This window comes from Chiroxiphia lanceolata, chromosome Z (assembly GCF_009829145.1).
Source record: "Chiroxiphia lanceolata isolate bChiLan1 chromosome Z, bChiLan1.pri, whole genome shotgun sequence".
NCBI lineage: Eukaryota > Metazoa > Chordata > Aves > Passeriformes > Pipridae > Chiroxiphia > Chiroxiphia lanceolata.
In genome coordinates, this window is record NC_045671.1 from 67,526,633 (window position 1) to 67,553,669 (window position 27,037).

Consider the following 27,037-nt stretch of genomic DNA (forward strand, 5'->3'; position numbering starts at 1 on the left):
TTGTCCCACTTCTCCTGCTGGCGACAGGAGGGTGGTTCAGCAGCAGGACTCGTCCCCTCCCCACCCTGTTCCAGGCCGGCGGTAGGTATCCCTAAAGGTGGGTGCCGGTGAGAGGGCATCGCTCTAATCTGTCAAGTAGCCCTCGCAGCTCCTTCCTCCTCACCTTCAGATGCTGTCCCGAATCCGGGCTGGACAACGGATCGCTGCACTCGCGTCCTTCAACCGGCAATCGCAGGGAGGTGACTTTCCTCTTCCCCCCTCCCGCCCCACTTCACCTCCCCTCCCTCCCCCCAACCTGGTTAGCGAAAGCACAGAGACGTGCAGCCGGCGATTCTTCTCCGGCCACAGTATATCCGAGTCGAAGCAGGAGGGAGGAGAAGGGTCTGCTCCTTCCCAATCTTCTTCCTTGCCTCTCCAACTCCTTTCAGGACCTAGGGAATGAGAGGGGATCCCCGTGAAGGACTCAGAACAGAGGACGCAGAACGCTTTCCCACACCCTCCCGCTTTTGCAGGAAGCCGTGTTTGCAGAGATTTCCCCTGGCACACACACTGACTCCCGAGGAGATGCAAGGAAGCGATTGCAAAATGCAACAACGAGCTGACACCTCCCCTCCTTCCCCCACGGCAAAGCGCAAGGACACTGGCTGCTGCAGACAGTCGGAGATGGGGTGGGGGACATGCAAACACACGCACCCCTCCGAGGGGCTAGGGGAGCTCTGGGGGCCTCCTCCGCGGCGAGCACCGAGGGGCCAGGGAGGTGCAGGGAAGGGGCGGGGGAGCCGGAGGCAGGGGGAGGGAGACAGTCCAGCTCCCGCAACGAGGGGAGGAGGAAGGAGGGACCGTGTCGGTGGGATGGTCCGGAAATGCTGTGATAAAAAGAGGGGCGCGGGCGAAAAGTAGGGAGAAGGTCTGGAGTCATTCCCTCTCCTCCACACTGCACCCGCAACTTCCCCGGCAGCCCTCAGGCTCACGGGCGCCGGCCGGAGCCTCCCGGGGAGCAGAGGAGCCGCAGCCACTCGCCGCCGGCCCGGCCCGTCTCAGCACCGCACCCGCCGCCGAGCGAGGTACCGGCGCGGGGCCGCGCCGGGAGGGGCAGAGAGGAGAGGCGGGGTGCGGGCACACGGGGACGGGGACAGCCCTGGTCCCCCCGGGTGCTGGCACGGCTGTGACCCGGTGCGGGAGCCGGGCGGGGGTGGCCGGGGCCAGCAGCTGGAGGCAGCATCGTGCGCGGCGGGGCTGCTGAGCTGCACCTGCGGCCGGCCGGTCTCAGCCTCGAGCCCTCCCGGCTCATCCTGCGGAGGTTGCAGCCCTCGCTGGCATTGCGCTGGGGGGCTTTCCGAGGGGTTCGGGCGGGGGGCCCTGCCCCGCGTTTGAGCTTTCCATCCCGCCACCCGCGCTGCGTCCGCACCCAGGTCGCCCCGGCATCCTCCGCTTGTCCTCCCGGGCACTCGCAGGGCGCTTCACCTTCAAATGCCCCCTCGGCGGTCCCCGGCGGAGCTGACACTCCGGAGCAAGCCCTCTGAAAGCCGAGCGGGCGAGAGGCAGGCGGGGAAACAAGAAAGTTCAAAGGCTTAACCCCTTCCTGCCCGTCTGCAGGAGACAAGCCTGGAGGGGCACCGCACTGCTCCTCCACGCTTGATCCCGGCCACTTGCCCTGTCTGGAGGAACCACTGCATTCCCCTGCCTCCTCCCACCCGGTGGCCGCTCACCAGCATACAGCTCTGCTCCTCAGGTGCCTTGTCGTGCAAAACAGGGCCCGAAGGGATGGAGAATTGAAAAGTTGTCTGCTCTCAGACAAGGGCGGGAAGGCTGTGGAGAAAGAGCTGAGAAAGACTGGGTATCAGCCTTTTCTTTTCCTAGAGACACTAGTCCTCTTTTGATTGTGCCTTTTTGCAGGCTGCCCTCCAAGGATTCCTGGTCTCTGTGCATGTGAGGTGTGAAGGTGGGAGCACCCCAAAGCCCTCATCATGGATTTTGTTATGAAACAAGCTCTAGGAGGTAAGTGTGGTTGGCATATGAGGAGCCTTGAATCCCTCCCACCCCTCCCCTTTGCATCTGGCAAGGGAGGGCATGGTCTACAGTGGTGGGATCTGCAACTGGAAGAGCTCTTCGAGGACTTGGAAGAGCATGCTTGTCACTGATTCATGATCCCAGAGCAAAGTGTTTGAAGAGTGTGAGCAGGAGAGGGCAGCAACAAGCAGAGACCAAATCCCCATGTCAGAGAAGAGGCCTCCCACACAAGGTGTGCAGGCCCTGGGTCATGCCTCATCTGGCACCCTACCAACTGACTGCATATCCTGCTGTACAGTGTGCAGGTCTTGATTTGCTTCATGCCATGCCACTGAGGCTGGCATTATAAAGGCTGCAGACTGGTTTCAGGAGAGTAAACCCAAAGAAAGAGTGGCATTTTGTCTGTGTGTGTGTAAGCCCTCTTTTCATCTTTGCCCCAAACACTGGCCAAATCTTGAACAAAACACGCCCAGAGCAGAAATTTTTGCACCTGGTATTTTGAGAGTTACTTTTAATGAGAATGTTGGCACAATAAGGAGGGAAATAGTAGTAAAGTGCCCCCACACACCCTACCTGGGTTTGAGGCCAAACTTCTATGTGTTTCAGTATATTAGCTTCCATGTATGATGGATTGTTTTAACCTAATAGTGGAAAACAGAAAAGGTCTGTGTGGGAAATTGAAAATAACGCATAAGCATTTAGGAATAAGGTTTCTTCATTCTGCCAGTTTTGCTGCCTTTCTAGGCTGCTTGACCTGAACATTGGGTCTAAGCAATGTTGTCACTGGGGCAATGCTGGCTGCTATTGGGAACTGGAATAGTTGGCCTCAGAGGAAGTCATTCTCTCTTGTACTGTTTTTCATGTGTGTATTTTCCACTGTTTTTCCTTTGAAGAAACTGTAGAGTTGTGGGACTGTGTGAATGTTTAGTGTGTGGTGATATTGATGTCATATACAACTTCAGCATGTACTGCAGGACTCTCTGGCATGGAAAAAGTGTTTTCATCTTTGCAAGTGGTGGGTGTTTTTCACCAGGGGTTCAAAACTCTCACAGCTGAGAACAGAGCAAGCAACCCAAGTTTTAGCTGATGTGTTTTGAATAGGAAGATAAAATTGGAGAAAAAGGGACTAATTTGGTTGCATGAAATAGAAATATATGAAGATCTCTATGTGAGAAGATAACTGTTTGTGTGGTAGCAGTGTTACGTTTCATTACTCTACAGTGCGTGTTTTGAAGGAGAAATAGTTCTGAGACATGCAGGTTTTGCACTATTCACTATAGTATTAATAAGGTTGCTTGCACAGAAATGAACAAGTGTGTCTGCAAACTGGAGATACAGCCACTGCAGCTGAAGATCCATGAATCCACTAAAGGGAAATAACTGCTTAGAGACTGCAGTTAAAGGCAGGGGGAGGAGGGCTGCAGCAAAGGAGTATCAGTTGAGATGCGTGTCTTCTTTTGCAGCTTAGTGGCTTAACCTTGTGTTGGAAGCAGTGTGTGCCCGTGCTTAACAGCATTCACTCTGGGCAGACATTCATTCTAATATAGTGTTGCATGCCACAGTCAGGATTGATATTGTATGATAATAGGACTTGCTGAGAAGGCAAATTCGAAAGGCATCTTTTTGTGAAGTCTGAGCTCCTGATGCCTTTCAAGATGCTGCCCAGGGCACCAGCTCTTCTGCCAGATGACTTAATGTGTCTGGAACTTGCTCACTTACTCAATAAAGAAGAAGTCTCTGCAGAGTGGGAAAATCCAGGAAATGCTAATTCATTAAGCAGAGTCCTAGTTTTAAATTAGAAATAGTTTCAATGAAGAAAAACAGGATCTCCCAGTGCAAATGCAATATGGAAGGTAAAGGTCGTTTTGGACACTCGTTTCTCACAAGAGTTAAAGCCCAAGCTGATGCAAACCATGTAAGCTGGCCACAGTGGTACAGCAAGCCAAGGACTAAAAGTTATAGTTTGTTTCCTTAATTATGGGACCAGAACTCTTCTTGTATGCCAGTTCTGACATACAAAGGCAGATGCTCAAACTGAGCAAAGCACCAAACCTCTAGTGATTGACAAGCGTGCTTTGCCTAGGATACATGGTGTGATCTGCTAGTGACCTTTTTATTATCCTCACTTTCAGGGAGACCTTTGGGTGGATTTCATGGCTCTTTGATTTTAGTTTGATGCGACTTTTCCCGGAACATCTCTGAATTCATTTGGCTGTCTGATAAGATTTTTTGAATAGTTTTTATCTCATTTTCAAAATCTCTTCTGGCACTCCTGGAAGAAAGAAAAAAAAGTACTGCAATTTTCTCAGTAAGGTCCCCCTTAATTTACAGAGAATCAGACTTGCTATAGATACGGCTTGCAGACCACCTACAGCTATGATAGTTTAACCCTTCAACTATCTCAGCTGGTGACAACTCACAGAGGCTGAGGGCCAACTGGGTGTCCTCGACTGAGCATAATGGGTATGTAATTTTCTCTTCCCAGTGTCCAGCACCAAAGTGGGGCTTAGACTGGAGCTTATGATAGCTAAGAGCCTGGATTTGAGAATGGTTTGCAGGTGGGGTGCTTTTGACCTTTCTCTGCTGGATAGGACTACGTAGCATGTGAGGACTTTGGGACCAGGTTGTGTCCTACTGGAGTGATCAGAGGAGGTGCTGAAAGAGAAGCATCATGGTTCTCCTGCCTCCTCACTCACCTAATTGAGGAAGAGGAGGTCTCACTCTCTGCTAATTAGCAGTAACCGTAGCCTTAGGAGGACACTTTCTGTGAGAGTTTTCCCATTGCCTTTGAAGCAAACTTTGAAGATGTTACCCTTGTCTCTAATGGCATAGAATGATAGGATTTGCTTTTCCTTGGAGTTTTGCCAGTCAGAAGGGAAGAAGGGAGTAAGGTGTTTTGAAGGGTAGGTGAGCTAAGTTAACAAGCAAGAAAAGGCAGTTACGTGAGGTAGAGTTGCTTTGTTTTGAAGTCTGTGTGGTTAGGAGATCTAAGTTTTGTGGAATCAGTTTGACGTGTTATTGTATTGCTGAAGTAGCATGTGTCCTTTCCCCGACTTGTTGTTAAAGGGGGTCTGCAAAAGCCTGCTATTTCTGTGCAATGGAAGGTCGTCCTCTGCTGTACTGCCAGCACCGGGATTTTGCTGTTGGTGTTGGCAGCATTTTGTGCCTGGAGCTTGACCAGCTTGAAATGTGTCTTTCCAAATCCCTGTCCCCTTAATGGAAAAATCCTTGACCCTTTCATTAGCAGTGGAGACTGTGGTCCAGGAAAATATTAGCTTATTTGGCCAATTTGCTACTGTGGCCTTTTTTTTTTTTTTTTTTTGGTACTTCTCAGACCTTTCAACACTCTGTATGACAGTCACTCCATTTGTTGTCTGACAGTGACAGAACCCATAGAGAGGTCATGATGCTGATTAGCTGTGTAAGACAAGAAGAAAATAGCAAGAAGAAACCTAAAGGCTTAAAGCCATTGCTTCTACCACAGAAGTAACAGCAAAGGGATATTTTTTACCTCTGACCCTGCCGCATCAGCAGACATTGACATAGGTTGATTGGTCACTTTGCTGCTCCTGTTCACAGGAACTGTGTGATAGTTCACCAAATGAAGACAATCAGAGTGATTTCATGACTGTATTTTATGCTAGAAATGCTCTTTACCAAGCCAGATCAGAGCTCTGGACTACTGTCATCATGACCAATGTGTTTGACTTCCCAGGAAGAAGCTGGAAGTGAAGGACCTGAAATGGGCCCTGGGGAAGTTTAGCTATAATCTTTTCAGTGGGCATTGTTTATTTATTCTTAAGTTTGTGTGTGAAAGCAAAGGGTGAAGGAACATCCCATGTTGTACTGCAACATATCACTTCCTCTTCAAACAGATAGGGAAAGCGGATTGAAATAGGGGACAGTGAACTTCATGAAGCTCTGTTGGGTGTCATTCTATTACTGGCTGACTTGAGGGCCAAGGATTTGAGGCATTTTCAGATGAAAAGAAAAGAGGAAAGCCTATAGAAAGGAGGAGGACTTGTCAGAATTTGAATCATGCCTTGTTTAAAGAGAGAGAGATTTCTTGCTGTAGGAACCGGCATTTTGCAGACTAGAATGCTGTGAAGATGAACAGAACACACAGTAGCTCCAACTCTGTATTATATGTTGTGCAGATCCCTTTTAATGTGCTACTTTAATTGCCTTGAATAGGAGAAATGGCAAGAACTAGATGGGATAAGTTTGGGATGCCTGCCTTAAATATTGACTTTTCCTAATGTCAGACTGTGCATAAATCACGTAACTCCTTTCACATATAATGATTCGTATGAGTAGTACTGTCTATATTTCTTCTTCCTGCTTCCAGCATCCCTTGTATTCATTGTGCAGTGCAAGCCCCATTAGAAGGAAGGGAACTTCTGCATTTCTGGACAGATAATCACTGTGATAGATATTATGGGCATGATTTTCTGTTTTAGAGTAGAGTGAGGACTGCTACTTCACATTCATTGCTTTAGCTGTCAAGAATTGGTGGACACTGGTTTTAGTTCATAAAGACTCTTAAAATACTGTAGGCAGAAGTCAAATGCAGCCAGATTGCCATCTGGAATATGTCAGCAGGGAGGCGCTGCCTGCTTCATGTCCTTTACCAGCAACTTTGATCCAGCTATGTATAGAACAAAACATAGTCCAGAGGGAGTCCCCTTGCTTAAAGGTAGACAGAGATTTAAACACTCTTGGAGGTAATGGGATTTAAGTCACTGTCCATAAACTCAGAAAAAGCAGCCCCTGTGCTAAGTGCACATTACTGAAGATGTATGTGTGAATACCAGATAAGCCTGAATGAAAACTATACGTCTTAGCAGTGACCTTCTGTATATTCTGCTGATGCATTTGCCTCATTTTAGTAGCTTGTGGTGTGGGGATTAAGTTCTTGCTTTATCCTGGAGAACTCAGCTAGATTGAGTGCAGTTAGAGGCAATACAGACCTGTCCAGGGGGGAACAGACTGTGAAATAAACACGGTGGTTTCTGTTTTCTCCTTCTCCAATGCACTCTTTCGTTTCTCACATTTCTGGTTCTCTGCAGAGCTTCCATCCTGCTCTGGCACCTCATACATCAGCGAGGCTGTGCTCCACTGTTTGTGTTAATATATGAAGTTCTGTAGCAGGACAGAAACTGTAATGCAGAACTCCAAGTCATGGTGCACAAACAGTGCTGATATTTACCTCTGGGATCTATTTTGTCTGATCCTTGAAACCTTTAGCACGTGAAGTCTTTCATTTTGCTGTCAGGGGCATCCAAATCATGAAGACTGAAGAATATGACAAGAGACAGGAGGAGTCAAGGCCACTGTAGCATGTGATAGATGTTGGGGGGGCACCTACCTTTGTTCTCATCTAACTTCTCCCTGTACTGTCTGCAGTTCCCACAAATTAACAACGTTTTTAAGGTAGTTGAATGCGACCAGAGGAGGGCAACAAAGCTGGGGAGATGACTGGAAGGAATATCCTCTGAGGAGTGGTTAAGGACCTGTTTTTTTGTGGTTTTCTTTTTTCTTTGGAGAAAAGGAGACTGAGGGGTCACCTCATTGCTCTCTAAAGATTCTTGAGGAGGGGAAGTGGTGAAGGAGGTTCTGATCTCTTCTTTCTGGGATCCAGTGACAGGATGCAGGAACCTGGGATAGGTGGCCTATCTGATGGATACATTTTTCACAAGGAATTATGTTATAGACTTTTTTTTTTAATGTATACTACTGGCAAAGAGATTTTCTTCAAGAAATTTGATTGAATGTAATCATGATGTCTGTTGCCAAGACAAAGATAGAAAGGAAAATGACGTGTAGGTGTCTCAGTGCTTCCACAAAACCAAAACAGACATGCTGTTCAAGGCTGATGAATCTATACCAGCCTTGAATCTTCTTTTTTAATTTATTTGGTGCCAGATCCTACAATGGCACCTGTAGGGCTTAATTTGTTCTTCAGGAATTCCCATTAACATGAACGAGCAAGATATCTTCCAAGGAGGTAAATTGTTGCTATTCAGATGATACCAACGAAACAACTGCTGTGGTGGTCAGATGACTTATTCCATCCACGATCCAAACCAGGAGGTGAAAAACTGGCCAGGTCCCTTTTTCCTGTGCCTTTTTTGAGAAACCTTCCTTCTATATTTGCCTGCCTCTGTTGGGTCTGTTGCTCTTAGAGTCATACAAATGCTCTCAACTGTGTCTGCAGGAATCTTACTTAGGTTTGTCTTACTTGCAAGCAGGCGCTGAGAGCAGAGTTGCTTATTTAGTATCCTTGGAGGAAATGTGTAACCTTCAGCTGACTGTAGAGGTGTCCCACAAAGAGCTTAACTGAGATTTCTCCTGCTGAGCCTCTGCTTGCTGAAAGCCTGCTTGGACTAGAGTGACATGGATGAGCAGGAAGTTTCCTGTCTCAGAGAGGGAGAAATAAAGAAATTCCACCTATATTGAGTAGTTTGTCTAGGATTCATTCATGGCAGAGAAAAAGATGCTTCTCCTTGGTTTTCTATCCACGTCAAAGGAAGTTCTGCTTACTTTTGATTTTAATATGTGTTGCTCTACACCTGAATCTTTCTGACTTCCTTTTTTTTCTTTTCATCATTGAAGCAGAGAAAAGTGGTATTTTCTTGCCAGGTGCATGGTTTTGGCACAAATAGAGTTCGTCAGTGCTGAAATTTTGGCTTGTGTTGCATAGGAAACACTCTCTGCTGCAGTGGGTTTGGAGCCAGAAAGGAGTCTAGTGAGTGATGCATTGCAACTAATTCAGACCTTCCCAGTGAAATGGGATGGTGAAAATATAAGCTACTGGTTTGCCTTTGTATTGGTTCTTAAAGAGGCGGAAGTTCAGAATGTAGTTCAAGTGTTAGTTGTGGAGATCTATTTGCTTGCTCATATGCTGGCAAAAGGACAGACATTAGGAGAGATTGATGTATATGAATGGTGATGTACTGGGAGAGCCTTGTTCCCTGACTAGAAATGAAAGGTTTGGATTAATAAAGCTGTAAAATCAAATCCATCAGGGCTATCTGGATTTAGAAATCTTGCTGAGTTTAGTCAAGAGTGTATGCCCTGTATTTGTTAGCACTGCAGTAAAGTACAGGGCTCCAAAAGTAACTTCTGCAAAGGCTCTCCATTAAGGGAAGACAGACATCCTGCCTTCACAGAAGACAGGAATGTCTCTTTCATTCTGGGGCACACCCCAAGGCCATCAGCGCAAAAATCCATACTAGCAGCAAGATGGTTGCATGGGAAATTGCATGTGGCAGATGCATGGAGATAAGAACTTCTCCAGCAGTTTTTGAAGTCCACCAAATTGTTGAGGAGGCCTGGAATACAAATGGCAATAAGCAGGAAAGTCTGGCAGAAAGAAAAGGATGGATCTCTAATGTGTTGCTCATGTCAGAGGGTTACATGCAAATGCTTGCTCTTCTGTTTGATGGTCAAGGTACACTCTGTGAACATTATGTGATAGTGTTCAGAGAAGAAAGAGAGAGAATAGAGGCTAGTGCTGAGACCCAGAGACAAATACAGGGTCTTATGTTATCTATGGTGAGAATTCATAGTTTTTCAGGCCCTGGGAGAGGGGATACGGCTCATAAAGTGGTAACTGGGACATTAATCCCTCAAAGGTGCAGTTTCTACTGTCACTTCCAACAGCTGCAGCATGCTAAGGACTCTTCCAAGTTTACTGATTCTCCTCTTTCAATAGTGGGGCAGAAAGCACTCTGCCTTAGCCTTGGATGTACCTCTTTATAAGATTGCACCTCTGCACAGCTTCTGTATACTCATTCCATGTGCTGAAATCAACTGCTTGGTCAAGGCAACACAGAACCTTAAACATTTGCTAACTTATTGCTTTGAATACTATGCTGGTTGCCATCATACTTCCTCACCTACAGTTTGATTTTGAGAGCTTGGATAAAGTCAGTTATGTTTCCTTCAGGTTAGTTTTTTTTTTTTGGCTGGAGTACATGTCTCTCGATGTAGAACATTGCCAAGGAGGCTGAAAGTTTCCACAGCTTACTGAGCAGATGACCATGTAGTTTGCCAAAGGGTAACAACTGCAATTATGGACATGGCAAAGGTTAGTAGTGATCTATCACTGGTACAAGTCACAGTGCATATTAGAAACAAAATACTCCAAACAATTTGTGTCTCTCTCCTAGGTGTAAATCAATGATCACCCTGTGTAGTTCGAGGATTGATTTTTTTTTTTTCTCTCCTGTATTTTTAAATGAGCTGCTTGCAAGTGGGGTGGATGCTGTCACTGCAGAAGTGCATTAACACAAACAACAAATTTAATCTGCTGACTTTGTGCATCTTTTTTTGCAATTTGAATTTGTTATTACCTCTAAGAATGAAGCTGCTTAGTAGCTACCTACGTTTTTGCAGCATGATTTGAGTCTTGTGGCTTATTTGCAGTGATACTGACCTTGAAGGAATGTCAAGCATACAACATCATCAACAGAAATTTGGGATTCAAATGGCTGTGAATTACCTTCTGAGGAAAATAAGTGAAGAAAAAAAAAAACCTAAACCCAACTCGGGAATGGGGGAGCTATTTTGATGACTCCAGTCTCCAGAGAGAATTGGAGAAATAAAGGGGAAGGCAGACAACAATTAAAGGAAAAAGGAAGGGAAAGAAATGTGTGTCAATACCTAGGAAAATAGCTGAGCTGCCGTATCTCTATGTCCCTGCACCTCTCTCTTCTTTTTTTTTTTGCTGGTGAGCTCAGGAGAAGTTGACCAATAGAGGTCTGAACCTTCTATTAAAGGTAACTGAGTGTAATATGGTTGTCTCAACTGCTGGCCTTGTCTGTGGGAGAACCTTGGGTATGCTTGGGGAAGTCACTTGATCTCTAGGTTAGATGGTGCCTCTCCCAGTCCCCTTGCCTGTAAAGCAGTATGGGATCCCTTATCCCAAGAACAGGACAGAGTCAACTAGACTCATGGGCCACTGAACACTGCCCTTCCCTTCATGGGAAGTAAATAGCATTCTTTTTTCCTCCTGACACGTCTTCTGCTTTTTGGTGCTGAGGAGAGCTGAACTTCAAGTCCAGAGCTGGACTTGAAGGTCTGTTCTTGACTGGGTATTGGCAGTGAAACCTTCTTGCCCGTTCTACCTCCCTGCCACCATGTTATTGCATGTAGTGTGAGACTTTCTGCATGCCCCCCTGAAGGGGCAGAACTGCGTGGGTACTGCCTGATCTCTGTTCCAATACCTGTCTTAAGTGCGTGTGTCAATTGAATTATTTGAAAATAATATATATTAATATATTATATGATATATATTAATCAAAATCTTAATTTGTAAAAGGACTTTGGAAAGGTTTTGCTAAGACATGTTTTTCAATTAAAAGCTTTCAAACACACAGGTTTTTTTTCTCAGTAATTAAGAAAAGAAGGCGTATCACGAACCTGAAAGACTGCATGAGACTAAGACATCGTGTCTAAAACAATGTATTTTTAATCTCTGACAGCAATTTATTTTATGCTGGAGTTAAGTGTATGCGTGCTAGTCTTCCCTGAACCTAAGTGAAATGTTTTGTTCTTTGTGAATGAATCAATTTCTCTTTGCAGTTTCCTTTAGATTTACTTTTTCATTAAAAAAACCCCAACTTTATTTTAAAAACCTGAACAGAATACAAGCAAACAAACAAAAAAAAACTGAAGAGAAGAAGAAAGTATTTTGCCAGCACATCTGTATCGTTGCTGCTGTGCAGTTCTAGCTGGGAATAAAAGTGTGTGGGAGAGTGTTTAATAAAAATCCAGAGTCCATTAGAAACAGATGAATCTTTTTAAATTTTGAGTGGGGTTTTTTTGTTTGTTTGTGTTTTTTTTTTTATTAATTCTGTATATCTAAAACACTTTTCTTGTGCCTATTGCAACTTTCTCCTCTGTATTTTTCTTTAAATATCAGAAGTTTCTGTTTCATGTCAGCCAATCTGCAAAAATGACAGATTAAAAGGAGCATGAGAAAGGAAATTTATAATTACATGGAGATAAATTAAAATGCTGAGGAAAAAGATTAAGGAGGGACACCACTACTCTCTCTAAATATATGAGAGAGGTGAACATTGCAGTGAAGGAAGAACTACTTAAATTGAAGGACAATATTAGTAAAAGAATAATGTGAATAAATTGGCCATGAGCATCCTTGAATCAGTAATTAGAGTGTCTGACTAGGGGAGAGGAGAGAGGTGCTCTCTGGGGGAGTCTGCTGCTGGACAAGCAGGGAGAAATGGAATCTGGGTCTTGGGTTGGGTTTCAAATAACTGTACGTGCCAGAGGGATAGGGCCAGTAAGGAATGAAATGATTTTTGGTCCTGAGTACCTCTATAGAAAGCTGACATCTTTGAGTCTTCACTTGTAAGACTGTCCATAATAACAAAATTGTCCTTAAAACCAGTTTAGATTTTACACTAAATTTTGATTTTGTTCCAATACGTGATAATTTACAATGAGGTCCAGAAGTCAAACTTAGCTTAGTGGGAAGCAGCATTGTGCTCCTCTGGGTGAGTTTGTTACAGAACTGTGATTAATTTTGCCTTTTCTGAAAACATTTCAGCCATTTTGTGTTTGTATGACAGGAGAAGAGGTCTGCCAGCTGTTGGATCTCAGTGCTCTGAGGAAGATCTGAAATCAACTATTGGATTCAGATTGAAAGTGATCTTATTTGAAAGGACTTAGTGGATTTACAAAGTAATTTCTAGAGTAGCTGGCTAATCTGGGTATTTTTCCAGCCCAGTGTTTCAGCCCAGGCAAGGATTTTGAGTTGCATATAACAAGTGTAGCTTGAAATTCCCACCATGGTATCTACCTGCAATCTACGTGGAAGCAGCTCTTTTCAATATGATTGGTAATTTTTTTGTTTTATGCTACAGTTAAGAAATAAATAATTTAAGCACTAGGTGTTTCTCTGGAACCTCTTCCCAGTTTTGAACTGTTGTCTGAGAATAAGCTATTTTGTCTCCCTCAGTACTGATATTTGTTATTCCACTTGTGCTGGCAGATTGTTAGACTCAGTTTGTGCTCCTCACTTTATGTTTCTGCTGTCTGCCATCTCAGTATTATGGTCTCAGGCTCAAATTACAGTATTACTTAGATCTCTTACCTATGATTTTGGAGGGTGACTGGTGCTGGCCTAGCGCTCAGGAGAAGATGCATGTTTTATATGCATATCTCTTGGGCTCAAATGTCTCTCACTGTGAGGCTCCCTCACCATGAATGATAACTTTTCACCCAGGTCACCTTAAAACTGCCTGATGACTTCAGGGGTGCCTGTCCAAAGGAAACCTTCAGCAAGGGCACAGAGGCAAATGGCAGGACACCAGATCACTGCTGCAGTGGGATGTTGGCTTCTGGAGGAAAAGTGGAATGTGCCACCCCTTTCTGCTGACTGTGCATCTTGTGCTGCTCATGAGCACTCTGCCAGGCAGACATTCCACTGCAATTCACATCTTTCTGAACACCATGTCAAGCTGTTCTTTAACGCCTTTTTGGTCATATGTCCCAAGTTCTACTGCCATGGAGACAATGACTTGCCTCCTGGCTAAGGTGCTTGATTGGGACTTCTGGTTTTGCTTTTCAAATGTCATCTGGTAGAACTGTTCAGGTGGTACTCCTTCTGCCTGGAACTCAGTGCCTCTCCTCCAAGGTAGTATACATGTGCTCCTGCTATGCTGGCAGCTGCACTAACAGCTGCTTAAAATAGGTGGGTGAAACACGTCCTCTCAACCACCAGCACCGACGAGAGTGTTCTACTTCCACACAGGCCAAGGTGAAGTCCAAGTTGTTACAGTTTTAACTTTGCTTCACATCTTGAGTCCTATTCCTGGCTGAAATGTAGAGTGTGTTAGTTTCAATGTTGTTTTTCCTCCAGTCAACTATCGTGAATTGGCTCCCCTGAGTTAGAAACAACAATTATTTTTTTTCTCTCTGTTGTAGGCATGCTGCCTTATTGCTGGTTCTTATGTGGTTGTTTGTCTGACATTTATTTAGGACTCACTTTAAGGTATGTTTTGCTTTGTACTGTAGAATGTTCTGTACTTGGTCCTTTCTATGTGCTGAAAAATTAGTTCTAAATAAAAGACAGCAATTGAGATAATCTAGCCCAACACAGACAAGCTTTGGATGACAAGTGAAACTCAATGCTTGATTATGCACAATGAGGTCCTGAGCCCTCATATGCACTGCTTTGACACAGCATAATGTAATTTACAAATTTCAGCTGTCCTAAACATGTCTTTTTTGACAGAGGTGCATCAATCTACAGCAGCTGAAAACCAGCATTTCAAGAAATTTCTTGCAGATGCAAGTAAAATAATCACAGGGTTTGTTTTTTTTTTTTTACCCTTCTCTTTAAAAAGTCACAAAAATCCCCTCAGAATCTCGTGGGTTGGAATAGTCCTTGTTTTCACACAGTCTGAAAAGGATAAGTCAGATCTGCCACCTTCACTGCTGGATGTGCATAGAAGAGGCTTTTATGGCACATTATTAGGGAGGGTCTGGCTAACCTAGGGATGGCATTAGTTACATAAGATCTCAAACATACCTCAAGTACAGCATGGATGCTGTAGAGTGAAGCAATTATCTATTTTGCTGTCCTGAGAACAGAGTGACCTAGATTCTCTCTTCTTCTTTTTTTCTTTTTCTCTTTTTTCCTTTTTTTTTTCCCCTCCCTTTTTCCTCACGGGGTGGCCCACTTAGTTGATTAAACTGCAACTCAATTATAGCTGGTTGTGGTACAGCTGGGAATAAAGCAAATGTAAGGGAACTGAAGCTGATAAAGTAATTTATTTTTTTGCCTTATTTGTTAACTGGAAATTATGATTAGGATTAAGTGACAAACATTGGTTTTAGTAGCTTTTGAGTGACAGACATCTCGCAATAGCTTTGCCTGGCAGCAGGGAATGCAAAAGTGATTTAATGAAAAGTATGTATTTCATGGTAAAAAAAAAAAAAAAGGTAATGGTCTAGTTTATAAAAGATCTGAAATAAGCTTTAAATCCAAAATAAGCCCAAAGTCAGCAAATACAGGGACAGCATGGTTCATATTTTGTTTGATGTGAATGCATAAAACACATTAAATCTTGTGCATTATTTCTAACTTTTATGTGCCTGCAAATTCTTTAATAAATCATCAGAGGCATTAGGAAAGTAAATAAGTCATCCAGGTAGAGTTTACCAAGGAGGTGACCTAACTCCCATCCTACAGTCTTTGGTAACAGAATTATCCTTTAGGTTAAGGACATGACAGTCAGGTAGCATGTGGTCCATGCTAAAAAATACTGTATTTAATGGAAGCTGACTTTGGCTTAGTGTCGTATTTGTTTCCTCATCTATTGTCTCCTCTCACTTAATGCTCAGGGAACAGAACAAAAGCAAATCTGTTCAGTGCAGGGCAACCTGGAAAGTAAAATTCCTCTTCCTGTGAAGTTCAGGGAGGAAAAGTATCCAACAAGAACTCATGATCCCTGAAGACGTGTAGAATCAATTACATTCCTAGGCAGATATCTCTGGGGAGATCAGGGATGAAGCTGTGGTTGGAACCCAGCATCAGATTTATGCGTGGACTCCAAGTACTGGGAGGAGTACCTTCTGTTTCCTTGGGCTGGATGCTTAGCATGGTTTCTTGTTGCATTATTGCATCACCTGCAGCCGAGCAATGTGCCTTCACACTGCTGCCACCTTCACAGTCAAGCAAGACTATCATTTGGCTTCAGCAACACATGAGAGAAGAATCCATCCGTATCAATTTGCCTTTGATATTTTGGGGCTAGAAGAACTTCCTCAGGGATTAGAGAAGAGCACAGGGAGATGGGCCTGTGAAAATTGTTCTTCCTGTGTTTGTGCTGAACTTCCCTATCAGGAAGGAATGGATTGGTAAGGAAGCAGTATGTGGATATTCTGGGAGACAGTGTATGAAGCTATGGCTGAGCTCATGGGTTATGACAAGGGCCAGGTCTGCTCCAAGTGCAGCTCACTTAGAGCAAAAGAGAAAGACAGCACTGTCTTCAAACGTTTTGTAAGAATGAAGGGCTATTTATCTTTGTAGGGAAATTTTCCTCTATTGGGAGGAATTAATCAGAGATACCACAGAAGATAATAGTCATGTAATTTGAGGACCTTGAAGTCCCTAGAAGGCCTTGACTTAAAGGTGACTGACATCACGTGGAAGGCCACACTTAATTTCAAATGGTCTCTCTGTTACTTGAAATTTGAAAGCACACATGATTTCAGATTCTTTTCTGCACCTCCTCTATTTGTGCTTTTGTGGTGACTTTAATGGTTAATTTTCTTTCCTCTCAATAGCTAACATGCACTGACATGGACATTGGCTTGCCTTTCAGTCTTCTTTTTTTCCTCATTCCATGAACCCTTCTGTCAGAATGTTATCTCTATTCATTTTACTTTTGTGCTAAGATAGCAGTACAACCACTTAGCAGGAGAGCTTAGGAGCAGTCTCTTGAGATGTTTCCACCAGAATCAGACTACCTGTGTGGTATTTCTCATTTAAAATACAGCCCCTAGCAGAAGGATATCATTGGCATCACTTGTCTCAACTATGTCAGGATTGCTGCAGTGTCCTGAGGAGGCACAGAGAGGACCTGTTTATTTAGTCATGTCCAGGATCAGGAATGCTTTACATATTTCATAAAAGAAAGACAGGCAGGTCTTAGCCCTGATAATGCTTTGTTACCTGTCTTCCTTATCACAAAAGCTCTGGTCAAGCTGCCCTCTGAAGGCACCTGGTGATTCATGCTCATGTTATTGCCTTGCACAGAGCGGTAGATCACCCTCGTCTATCTGTGTGGCACTGCTGGGCATCCCTTTCTCATGTATTCCTTAGGAACAGACATTTTTTAATGGTGCAGCTGGTGGGGAGGTAACAGCATGGATGTACTGACATTTTGCTAGTGCTGTTTGGTATGGTCAGAACCTCTTTCTGTGCTTCATAGAAATGCTGGAGTCTGTTCTTCCTGGTGATCTACCAGGACCATCACAATGATGGAAGGAGGGAAATGAAACAATAATTCTTGTTCAAGGGCTCAGCTGTTGAGATATCCATCAGCAAACCTGTTACCCTTCTTTGGACTGCTGCAATTTCTTTCCTGCAACCATGTGCATAGATTCTGGTGCTTGCCACTATTTACAGCCAGCTGCTTGTTGGGCCCAGCAGGGAGGACAAAGACAAATAAATGATAGCCGTGAATTTACACAGCTCAGCAGTCTGAATTACAGGGCTCCAATATTCACATGGTGCTGCTGAAGGGGCTGGTGCAACTGCCAGTAGAGCATATGTGTAGGGGTTAATGCTATCAGAAACCTTCATCCAATGAGATTTGGTTCTAGCTGTGCTTATGGGGACCTGGTAATTTCATGGTGAACTGGAGTCATGGTAGAATTGTAGCAGTTTATACTGGGGCAATGTTTGTGCAGCTTTTCCTGAGAAAGTCGTGGCCTTGGCTTTAATGAGAAAGAATGACCTTTGGCAGAAATGGACATCCTGACTGTGATGGGGAGAGAATGACCTCCTTTATGCAGGGGGTGTGCTTCGGAGCTTCCAGCAGTAATTGCAGGACTTTGTGTCCATAGTGGCAAGTTACCCTGTGCTGCTGCTGGCTGTGCTGCTCCGTGGACCACAGCTGGTGGAGTCTGCTCAGAACCTCAGTTCCAGCATATCTCTCCTCCCAGAATGCCCATGGCACCCTTTGAAGAGCCATTCTGTGCTGAACAGTACACTTCCTCTCCATCTGTGAGATGCGTTCTAACAACACAGAAAACCTACCCAGCTGGCTTTGCTAAGCTGCCTAGCTGAGAAGATGACCTGTCTGTGCCTCCCACTAGTGTGCACACACTAACTGCAGAACACCATTTGTTATATAGGACATTGAATATGAGCAAGAAGAAGCTCTTCCTTGACTGTATTGATTATATAAGAACAGTAGACTCAGAGGTAGGAGAATAATCCCTGGTTTTCCCCGTTCCCCACAATGTCCTTTCCATGTGCAATGTGTACCAGGGAATCAAGGAGACTTGCCATGATTATATCACTGATGGTCTCTGAGTAGTTAAATTCAGTTCAGGGCTTAAGCAGAGAGACCTGAAGTTCCTTATGTTCTGTCAAATTCTCACTGTTCATGTTTGCTAACCTTTTAATTAGAGAATTAAATAGAGAAAGTCATAAGAGGTAACTGTCTTGAAATGCAAAATGCTCAGTAGAGCTTTATTTTAACAAGGTTCCTATTCCCAGTCTCTTTACCTACAAAGCCTTTATAACGGAATCAACTCATGAATCAGTCTTCATTAAGACATGTATTAAAATTAGCAGTAACTACCCTTTAAAAAATAATAAATTAGTTGTGTTGGGCAGTGCAGGGTTTGTTGGGATTTTTTCTTCTCCTTTGAATCCACTTCCATGCTCTCAAAACTAAAGCAAGAAGTGCACCCTGGGACAGCAAGAGGAGAGAAGAACACTGGCATAATTTCTCTGCTCCTTGGAGAAGCTGGCCTAACCTTGCAGCCTCAGTTGCTCAAGGATAGAGAGCAAAACACATGTAATCAGCTACTCGGACACCTGGCTCACTTTTGGCTGGCTCTGCAGTCATGAGCCTGTGCCAATATGGTAAATGAGACAGAATTGTCTATCCATGGATTTTTCTTTCTTTCTGGATTAGATAGGATTACATAATTTTTCATGGGAGATATGCAAAGTCCTGTCTGGACATGGGCATATTCTGGGCCCCTGAAGGATATTGGGGAACAGAAGCTGTGAGCCAAGACCTTTTTTCTCTGTCCGCCATCACCTTAGCCCACCGTCAGAAGCAGAGCTAATTCTTTCTCTCTCGTTCCTGACACAGCATTGACTTCTGGTTCTGAATGGCAGTCAGTCATTAGACATTGTCTCAACACTGTCCATGAACTGTCATCAGGCCTCTGGGTTTTGAGAAGCTCAGTCTGGTTGATACCTACACTGGCCTTTATGTGTACTAGTATGGTTATGTTTAGTTATTTGAAGAGGGCAGAATGTACGCCTGAACCCAACATGGCTTGCTTCTGAGACTGTGCCTATAGCGACAAATGTGTGAGAGGAAATGTGTGAGAGCTGGACAGGCAGTGATGCTGTTACTGCTTTTTGGGGCAATGTCTTTGGTGTTCCAGTGCAGTGTCACGGCACAAGTAGGTTGGACGTCAGCTGTGATAGTCTATCCGAAAAAAAAAGGTGTTGTGGTTTCACTGCTGCATGGTCTATGCAAGACAGGTAAGCGTAAGCACAGATACAAGGCTGTGTGCTACAGACCAGTTAGCCATGCAACAACAAAGGATGCAGACATTTGAACTGGTTTTGGTGGAAGGATGTATTTGTTGTGAAAAGCTGTTCATCGTTATCTCAGCTTCAGCTTAATTAACTTCTGACAGATTCGTCTGTGTAACATTCCAGCTGAAGTTCCTGACCGAGCTCATTACAGAGCTCAAATGGATAGACCAGTTTGACAATGGAAAGTAACACAAATCATTTTAACTAGGGACTGTTTCATTATTTAACATTTAAAACCCATATCTTTCTCAAGCAGATCTCAGTACCTCTGGGGAACATTTACAACTTCTTATGAGTAAGCATGTGTTCCTTCTCTGACCCAAAAGGTGATAATGAAGTCTTTAACAGGATCTGTGGTGGTTCTTTGCTAGAGGAGGATGAAATACAGCATTGGCATATATTCTGGCCACTAATAAAAAAAACAAGGTAAAGGTCATCTAAACATTTTCAGCAGAACAGAATCACTCAGAACATTGGGAAGATTTTCTGCCTGAAACACCCTGTGTCAGGATGAGGGAGAGCTGTATTTAGTGGCTCTTATCTTTAATCTACAATATAAGATATTTCCTGGCACATTGCATTGATTTTCACCTCATTGTGATCTTGTTATAATTGTAGAGGCGAGACAAATGTAATCTCATGTATTCCATGCCTTAGCTGTGACAGTAATTTAGATATCTGTCATCTCCTTTTCAGCAGAACTGCCAGTGAGTCCCTTGCAGGAAGTATTCATATACTTGTGCACTTGAATATTCCTCTTTTAGTAGACAACTTTCCTTTTGCACCTTGTCTGTTTCATTCCATTGTTTGAGAGGATTTGTAATGTTAATTTTGCCCTGTGGGGCAGCCCCTTTTTGCTTGCCATCATCTAGATACAGAACTGCAGAAAGGCTTCTTTGCTTGAAAGCTGCTCTTTTTTTCCCCCTGGCAACGCAAATTATTCTGTCTCTTAATAAGCCACGAATCTGTTACTTTCTTACATCACCCAGGTTGCATTTTACTCTGGTGCTACAATGGGATGAATGTCCATGTTGTCATTCAAGCAATTAATTAAAATGAAGGGTAGACCTTGCAGAACACCCTGCCTGCTGCACATCCTTCCAACCTGACAGCAAATCAATTGTACATCAGCTTCCAGACGCCTTTTTATGACAGGTTTTGCAAACATACTGATGGATACAACCAACACAGTTAACTGGCAGATTTTGAGACTCCCTCAAAGAGGCAGTAGTAACTGGCCTTTCATGGGACTTGTAAGAGGCAGTGTCTTCCTTCAGGTGATTGGAGAGAACACAGGCAGTGTTCCTTAACCATAGAAACCTTTCCCATCCATGCTGGATGCCCATATTAGCTGAGATGGCTCGCATTAGGGTTTTCTTCCTGGGAGAAGGTCACAACTACAGACCCAATTTAAGTTGGCTCAGAATGTTTGCAGAAAGAAAACAATGTCTGTACTTGCTTTCAAGTCTGCTAAACAGCAGTCAGCTTAATTGCTTCATTTCACTGGTTTACTCTTTTATTCCTTTGCTTGCTCCTGTGAAAGTTTGGTAGGCAAATGGAACAAAGAAAGGGACTGTGGGACTAGGGAAGGTTTTGAGTGGAATGAGGGGGTATCCTACCAGCAGAATGTGGTGTCTGACAGGTCTTATATTATTAGTTGCCTTAGAGCTGTGGGTATCCTGGAACTGAGACATGCCCCTGATCTAGAATTTAGATAATAATGCTGGCAAAGCATCTGTAAGGTTTGTGATTGGTGTTCCTCTGCAACCAACAAACCAAGTTGCTATCTGTGTTATGTCTTCCAAAGTATTGCATTCTTTATAGGTGCAAGGAAGAGGTTAGTGCTTGTTAGCACTGTGCTATTACCTCTCTCTATGTGCTCTGCAGTCTGGTTTGATGGATGTTGGTCTCTTTTGGAGCAAACTAAAACCTTCCATCAGTATGACAGTCCTCTTAAAGGAGTACTGGGCTCATATTAAAGTAGGAGGCATCTGAGCCTTAAATCGATATGCAACAGGCAGTATGCATAATACATAAGTATTTTGGGGACATTGCTTTGTATTTGATGGAAAGGAAGGCATAACCAGCATGAGCCATTTCTACGTGCTGTGGCTCCCTTGTCAGAATCAACGAGAGGCTGATCTCAAGCAGGGGTGATATAATGAAAACGAGACGTGAGGATATGGGGGAAAATACCTGAGATTGCCATGTTCACAAGAAGAGAAGCATGGTTTACAGGAGCTGAAAAAGGAGTGCAGTGTCTAGTACTGAGAGTAGGTCCCTTGAACAGCTGCCTGGAGCTGCTGTGAATAAGGTATGCTGCCTCTCTTTCTGACTATCCAAGACAGTTGTACTTTTCTTGAACAAGAGTGACTGGCATAAATTTATAAGTGGCACATGCATTTTGAATATGCTCACCAGTCTAACAACACTTCCTGTTTCCTGCCTACAGGGGCAGACAGATCTTCTTAATTGTCTTCCGTTCTATCAAAAAAAAAAAAAGTATCTAAACCCATGGCAATCTTCACGTGTGCTAATTTGGGACTATGTTTGAGCTTTCTTCTAGCAGCATTGGCATTTCATCTTTTTTTCATGCTGGCTCTTAGGAGGAGGTGTGATACCCCAGTAGTCATGGCCAGCGTAGTGGCCCCTTGTGTGTAGGTTGACTGCATAGTGGTGGGAAGAATTCTTTCTGTACTGGAGAACAATGCACTAAATTCACAAAATGAGTTAACCTATTCTGTTGTACAGCTGGAAATTTCTTGGTGGTGTTTGCAAAAGGAAGAAACAGAATGGAAATGACTTAAGTATTTATCAGATTGTCCTGTTTGCAGTGGTAGTCATAGTTGAGGCATGACAATCAACAAAAAGGTTTACCTCAAGAGCACTCAAATTTTTCTCTATTAGTGGTCTTCTCTCTTTTTCATCATGTTTGAAGCTTGGACTTTGTTTTAGCCTCTAAGCAAAAACAGTGCTTCAAAGAGCTATTTTGGTGCTGCTACCTGTTCCCCAACTCTCCCCATTCTCTCCATCTGTCACTGTCTGTCACTAAGTCACTGTCTGTCAACCTTGCTACAGACCTAAAGGAGAGAAAAAAACCCCATGAGCTTTTAACAGTTTCATTGGTTCTTGCCTCAACAGTGTAATATTTTACTCAATGTTAAGGCATGACTTTTTCTACAGCTGAAAAGTTCAAATGTTTAGCATAAGAAGATGGAGATTAATGGAATTGATGTGATCCCAGGTAACGGTTTGTAGCTTTAATCTGGAAATACAATCAATTATGGTCAGTAAGGTAAAAAGCGTGGGCTAAAATTAAGCACATGTGTAGCCCCTTTGTTAGGTTGGGGCTCTATAATTTTCTGCACACAATGAGGAAACTAGAATTTGCCAAGTCTTTATGGTTGCTCCTTCTTTGTTGTCTTGGCTTAGAATGAGATCTGTGCATGATAGAAAGCTGAACATGAGTGCACAGCTGCTGAGAGCTGGCAAGAACAACAGTGAGAACCATGATGTGTTGAGACCTGTAAGGAGATCCTGGCTACAGTCATCAGTTGCTACCTCCCTTTATAAGAGTCTTTAGGCCTTGTTTTGTGCAGCCATTGGCATTTATTCTTGGCAACAGGAAGCCCTGTACACCCTTCATTTTAAACATTTGGTGTTTGGCCCATTTGAAGAGTGGGCAGTCACACATTTTTGCAGCCATGCTTCTAGGTCATGTCCCATCTTCCTTTGCATTAGTCCTCTGTCTCCAATATTGCTTTAGATACAGCTGCGCTTCTGGGTTCTTTTGCATGGCAGATTTAAAATTGTGATAAGCAGCTTCTAGTTGGAATTGAGGCTTAGGGTCTCATTAGCTTGCAGAGACACTTATATTTTCATTTGCATTTTAGGGGAGCATATGATACCCTGTAATTACAATGTCTGGAGGCTCTCCATCCTCCTGGGACTTAGTAGCCACTGTTTTTCAGTTCATTTGATAAGTAGCAGCACAATTAACCATTTGTTTATAAAGCAGCTAGATTTCTTACACTGCTGTCAGCCATAGAGGTGGATGAGGTAGGTGGATGAGGTAGGTAGGAGGTACCCTCCTCATCCCTCCTGCGTGCACTGGAACATCTCTTCAGTATTAGCAATGGTTTCTGCTTCCTTAGGACTGCTAGACTGTAAGGTATTTTCCAAAGGATGGAAAGGTCTTTACTGTTTTTCACAGAAGAGTGAATTAAAGCTCAAGGTAAAGCCCAGTTACTGGGCTGTGAACTGGGTGAATTTGCCATCCCGAGGACCAGCTGTATCCCCAGTGCTCATCTGTCCTGTTGAGTGTGTGCAGTGACAGAGGGTTGGCACAGGTGTCACACGAAAAGGAGAGATTTTCTCAAACCCTTAATGTTTGATTAGTCTGTCAGTGTCCCGGGAAAGCTGAGACCCTTGTGCCCAACCAGCCTGTCAGCGGCCCATGGTGGGGACCCTTCACCAAGCACTTCACTAGATCAGAGGGCGGTTCGACTGACTTGTCCACGGTCACACACCAAACTTGTCCTGGGTCTCCACACCTTTACCCACTGCTGGCAACTGCCAGTGCCCTTGAAGGACTCACGTCAACAGTCTACAGAATAACACTCTTTACAAATAAAATTGTGAAAGTTTAATGTTCGAGAATTGCTGGTGATAGCATCTGACTGCAAAAATATATTTAAAGCAATATACTAATTCTAAGCAATGTGCTAACAGGCTCTAATCCCCAGTAAAAGCTACCTTGAGATAATCAGTACATATATAGGTTCTTACCAAATAGGCGTCCCTTGGGGTGGAGGGAACAGATTCAGCTTGTTGACAGATATCAGAAATTATGATGGAGTCTTCTGCTCAACATCTACCCATTTTTAACTCATTTTTATACTATTTCTTTACGTTTGGACAGAGCTTGGGGGACCTTATTCCTACACACATTCTAGTATCTATTTTCCTACCCCATTTAGTGGTGCTTACTGTTTCACTGCTCCTTGAGGTCCTGAGGATCTGGTTGAGAGGGATGGTTGAATCATCAGTATTGGGAATCCTTCACCAAGTTCTTAGAATCACAGAATGTTTTGCATTTAAAGGGACTTTCAAACATCATCTATTCTCAATGCCTCTGCCTTCTACTAGATCAGCTTGCTTCAAGTCCCATCCAAGCTGACTTTGAGCACTTCTACTGATAGAGCATCCTCACCTTCTCTGGGCAACCAGTTGGTATTGCAAAGTTACCAGAAGGAAGTAAATACTTATGACCATTACCTTTATACTCAACTATATATATATTTACAGAGGTCTTGCCTATACAGCACTCACTAAACTGTTCCCAGGCTAACTAGTGATGGGAAAGGGTCTCTTCATAGGTGATCCACATCATGGAGTTTGGAGTCATCCAGGCATCCCCAGTGAGGGTCCAGTCTGGGACATGTCATGTAGAGAAGTTCCCACAAAGAAACTCATCTTGGGTAGATAGCCTCTTAATCTTGGTATGGCTTTGGTGTAGACACACAAGTGAGTATAGGACCTTATTTTCATCATTGCAGTTTCTTTGTTCTGCCAGCAATATCTCATCAAGTACGTCTCAGCTTCTGAAGGGCTTATAAGGAATACTGCGGGCTCTCACTGAACTCAGTGGGAATATCTTGAACTCCTGATGAGTTCATCACAGTGTTGAGCTTGTCAGGGAGGTTGGGGTGGAGAGCCCTTGGTTCAGTAGGTACCTGTCTTTGTCTGGTCACCTTTATGGCTCACATCAGCTCTTCAGTACAACATCCTGTGTTTCCACTTCTCAAGGCCCCTGTTATCTGTTTTCTCATAAAATATGCTAAATTATGCTAAACTCATAGATTCACAAAATAACTGCCTGCTCCTACCACCTTTTTATAAATTATGATTTTACTCTAGACAGATAAGCAAGAATAAGCAAAATTAGCTATAGCCACCTGGTCATTAGAAAAACTGCTATTAAAGTTAAACCAAACGTAACCGTAACTACAAAAGGATCAAACCACTTCAACTGAGGAAGGCTAGGCAAGCCTGAGGCCATGAGGACTCTTTTTTTTTTTGAACATGTCTTTTAATGCTTAACAGTGCCACATTAGAAATATTCCATGATTTCCATAATAAAAAGCACCTTGAATCTGCCAGTATTTGTTACCAAGACCTTGCTACAGAAACCTTCCTGGGACAAGTACAATTATATGGTGTAACACTACACTGAGCTCTGTAGCCTTCAGAGGATCCTGTAATTGTCATATTAATCAAAATGTGTGTGCTGCATTGTCTTACTGTTGTAATTTATTTTCGTGTGAGATGCACCAGAACCTCATCTCAGGCAAACCATGACCGGGACACCTACAGCAGCCTGCTATGGATTTGAGAGAGGGACCAACTCGCATGCAGAAACTTTGAGTACTGAAGAAGAAAATTTATATAGATCCAAAATCTAGTTGGAAATGATAAAAAAAATAAAAGAAAAAAATGGAGGGTATTAAAAGAGGAAGGATATACATGGCACCTTGATCAAAAACTGATTATGGTAATAGTCAGCCAGAACGAGTCCAAAGTTTTATGGAACAAGGATACATGTCTGAAGACAGGTTTTTTTCTGGGGGATGAGCTACAATTTTGACTTTCACTGTGCATGTAGGTTACCCATCCTGCACTTCGTCTGACATGTACCAAAATAGATTGCAGGTCTCTAATCACCAGGGCATATTCTCCATTGATATCGACTTCACAGAGTTGCAGGCTAGTTCACATAGCGCAAGAACTCAGCTTTTACCTTCATCTCTCACAAGCAGCACCTTCTGTGTCCCCCTTACACACATTCACTTACTGGTGATGCAAGCTGACTAATCTATATGAGAGAAGATGACTGCAGTACACACATTATATCTGAAAATGATGAAAGGTTGCAAATGGTTTGAATCCGCACTGTACTCTAGGTTAGAAATGTAAAGACAGAATAAATTACACAGGAATAGAATTTCTGCCTTGCTGTGAGTGGGAGCAGTTTTTGGTATTTGGCATAGCAGCCTATAGGAAAGCATTTGTTATAAATAGACTTGGGATGAACACAGAGGGGATCCTGATAGGAAGTGAAAAAATGCTGAGCAAGAAAGATACCACCTTGTGGCACTCAGCACCGCTCAGTGTGCAGCGGGATTGGCCTCGTTCATTGAAACCAACACAGTTCCAATCATGTAAGCTGAAAATCCTCACTACAAATCCAGTTGGAGTAAGCACTGGCCAGACAAATCCTAATGCAGTAAATTCTGTTTCTGTGCCCTAGCTCATGTTAGTTCCTAGCAGCTGCTTTGCACCTACCATCACTGGAATTCCCTCAAGGTTCAACTTCTATTGTACTCCCTCATGCTGAAGTTTAATCCTTCCTTTTGAACAGTGAGTGCACTAAAAGTGTATGTAGTATGTTTCACTGTTTAGAGTCAATTCAAAAGCTTATTAAATGGCAGGACTCTAACAGATAAATGAAAGGACTGTATAACCCAGTGTTTCCTCCAACAATGGATGGGTTGGGAAGGCAGCAACTGGGTAAGTGTGGTGGGGATCTACCCCAGAACACTGTCCAACCTGCACTAGCCGTGGCTTTCAAATCCATATATATTTAATAAACATGAGGGTTCTTTTTTGGGGATGCAAGGGAGGATTTATGTAAAAATT

General features: G+C 43.5%; 1 protein-coding gene across 1 annotated transcript in view; it reads left to right on the plus strand.

The window, feature by feature from the left end:
- The first annotated feature begins 827 nt into the window (after positions 1 to 827).
- The window catches only part of CPLX1 (complexin 1), a 109,142-nt gene continuing 82,932 nt past the window's right edge, over positions 828 to 27,037 (plus strand). Inside the window, exons 1-2 of the mRNA XM_032676048.1 lie at positions 828 to 1,064; positions 1,897 to 1,998. Of these exons, the coding sequence (XP_032531939.1) occupies positions 1,968 to 1,998 (31 nt within the window). The 5' untranslated portion in view covers positions 828 to 1,064; positions 1,897 to 1,967. The remainder of the gene's footprint in view (positions 1,065 to 1,896; positions 1,999 to 27,037) is intronic.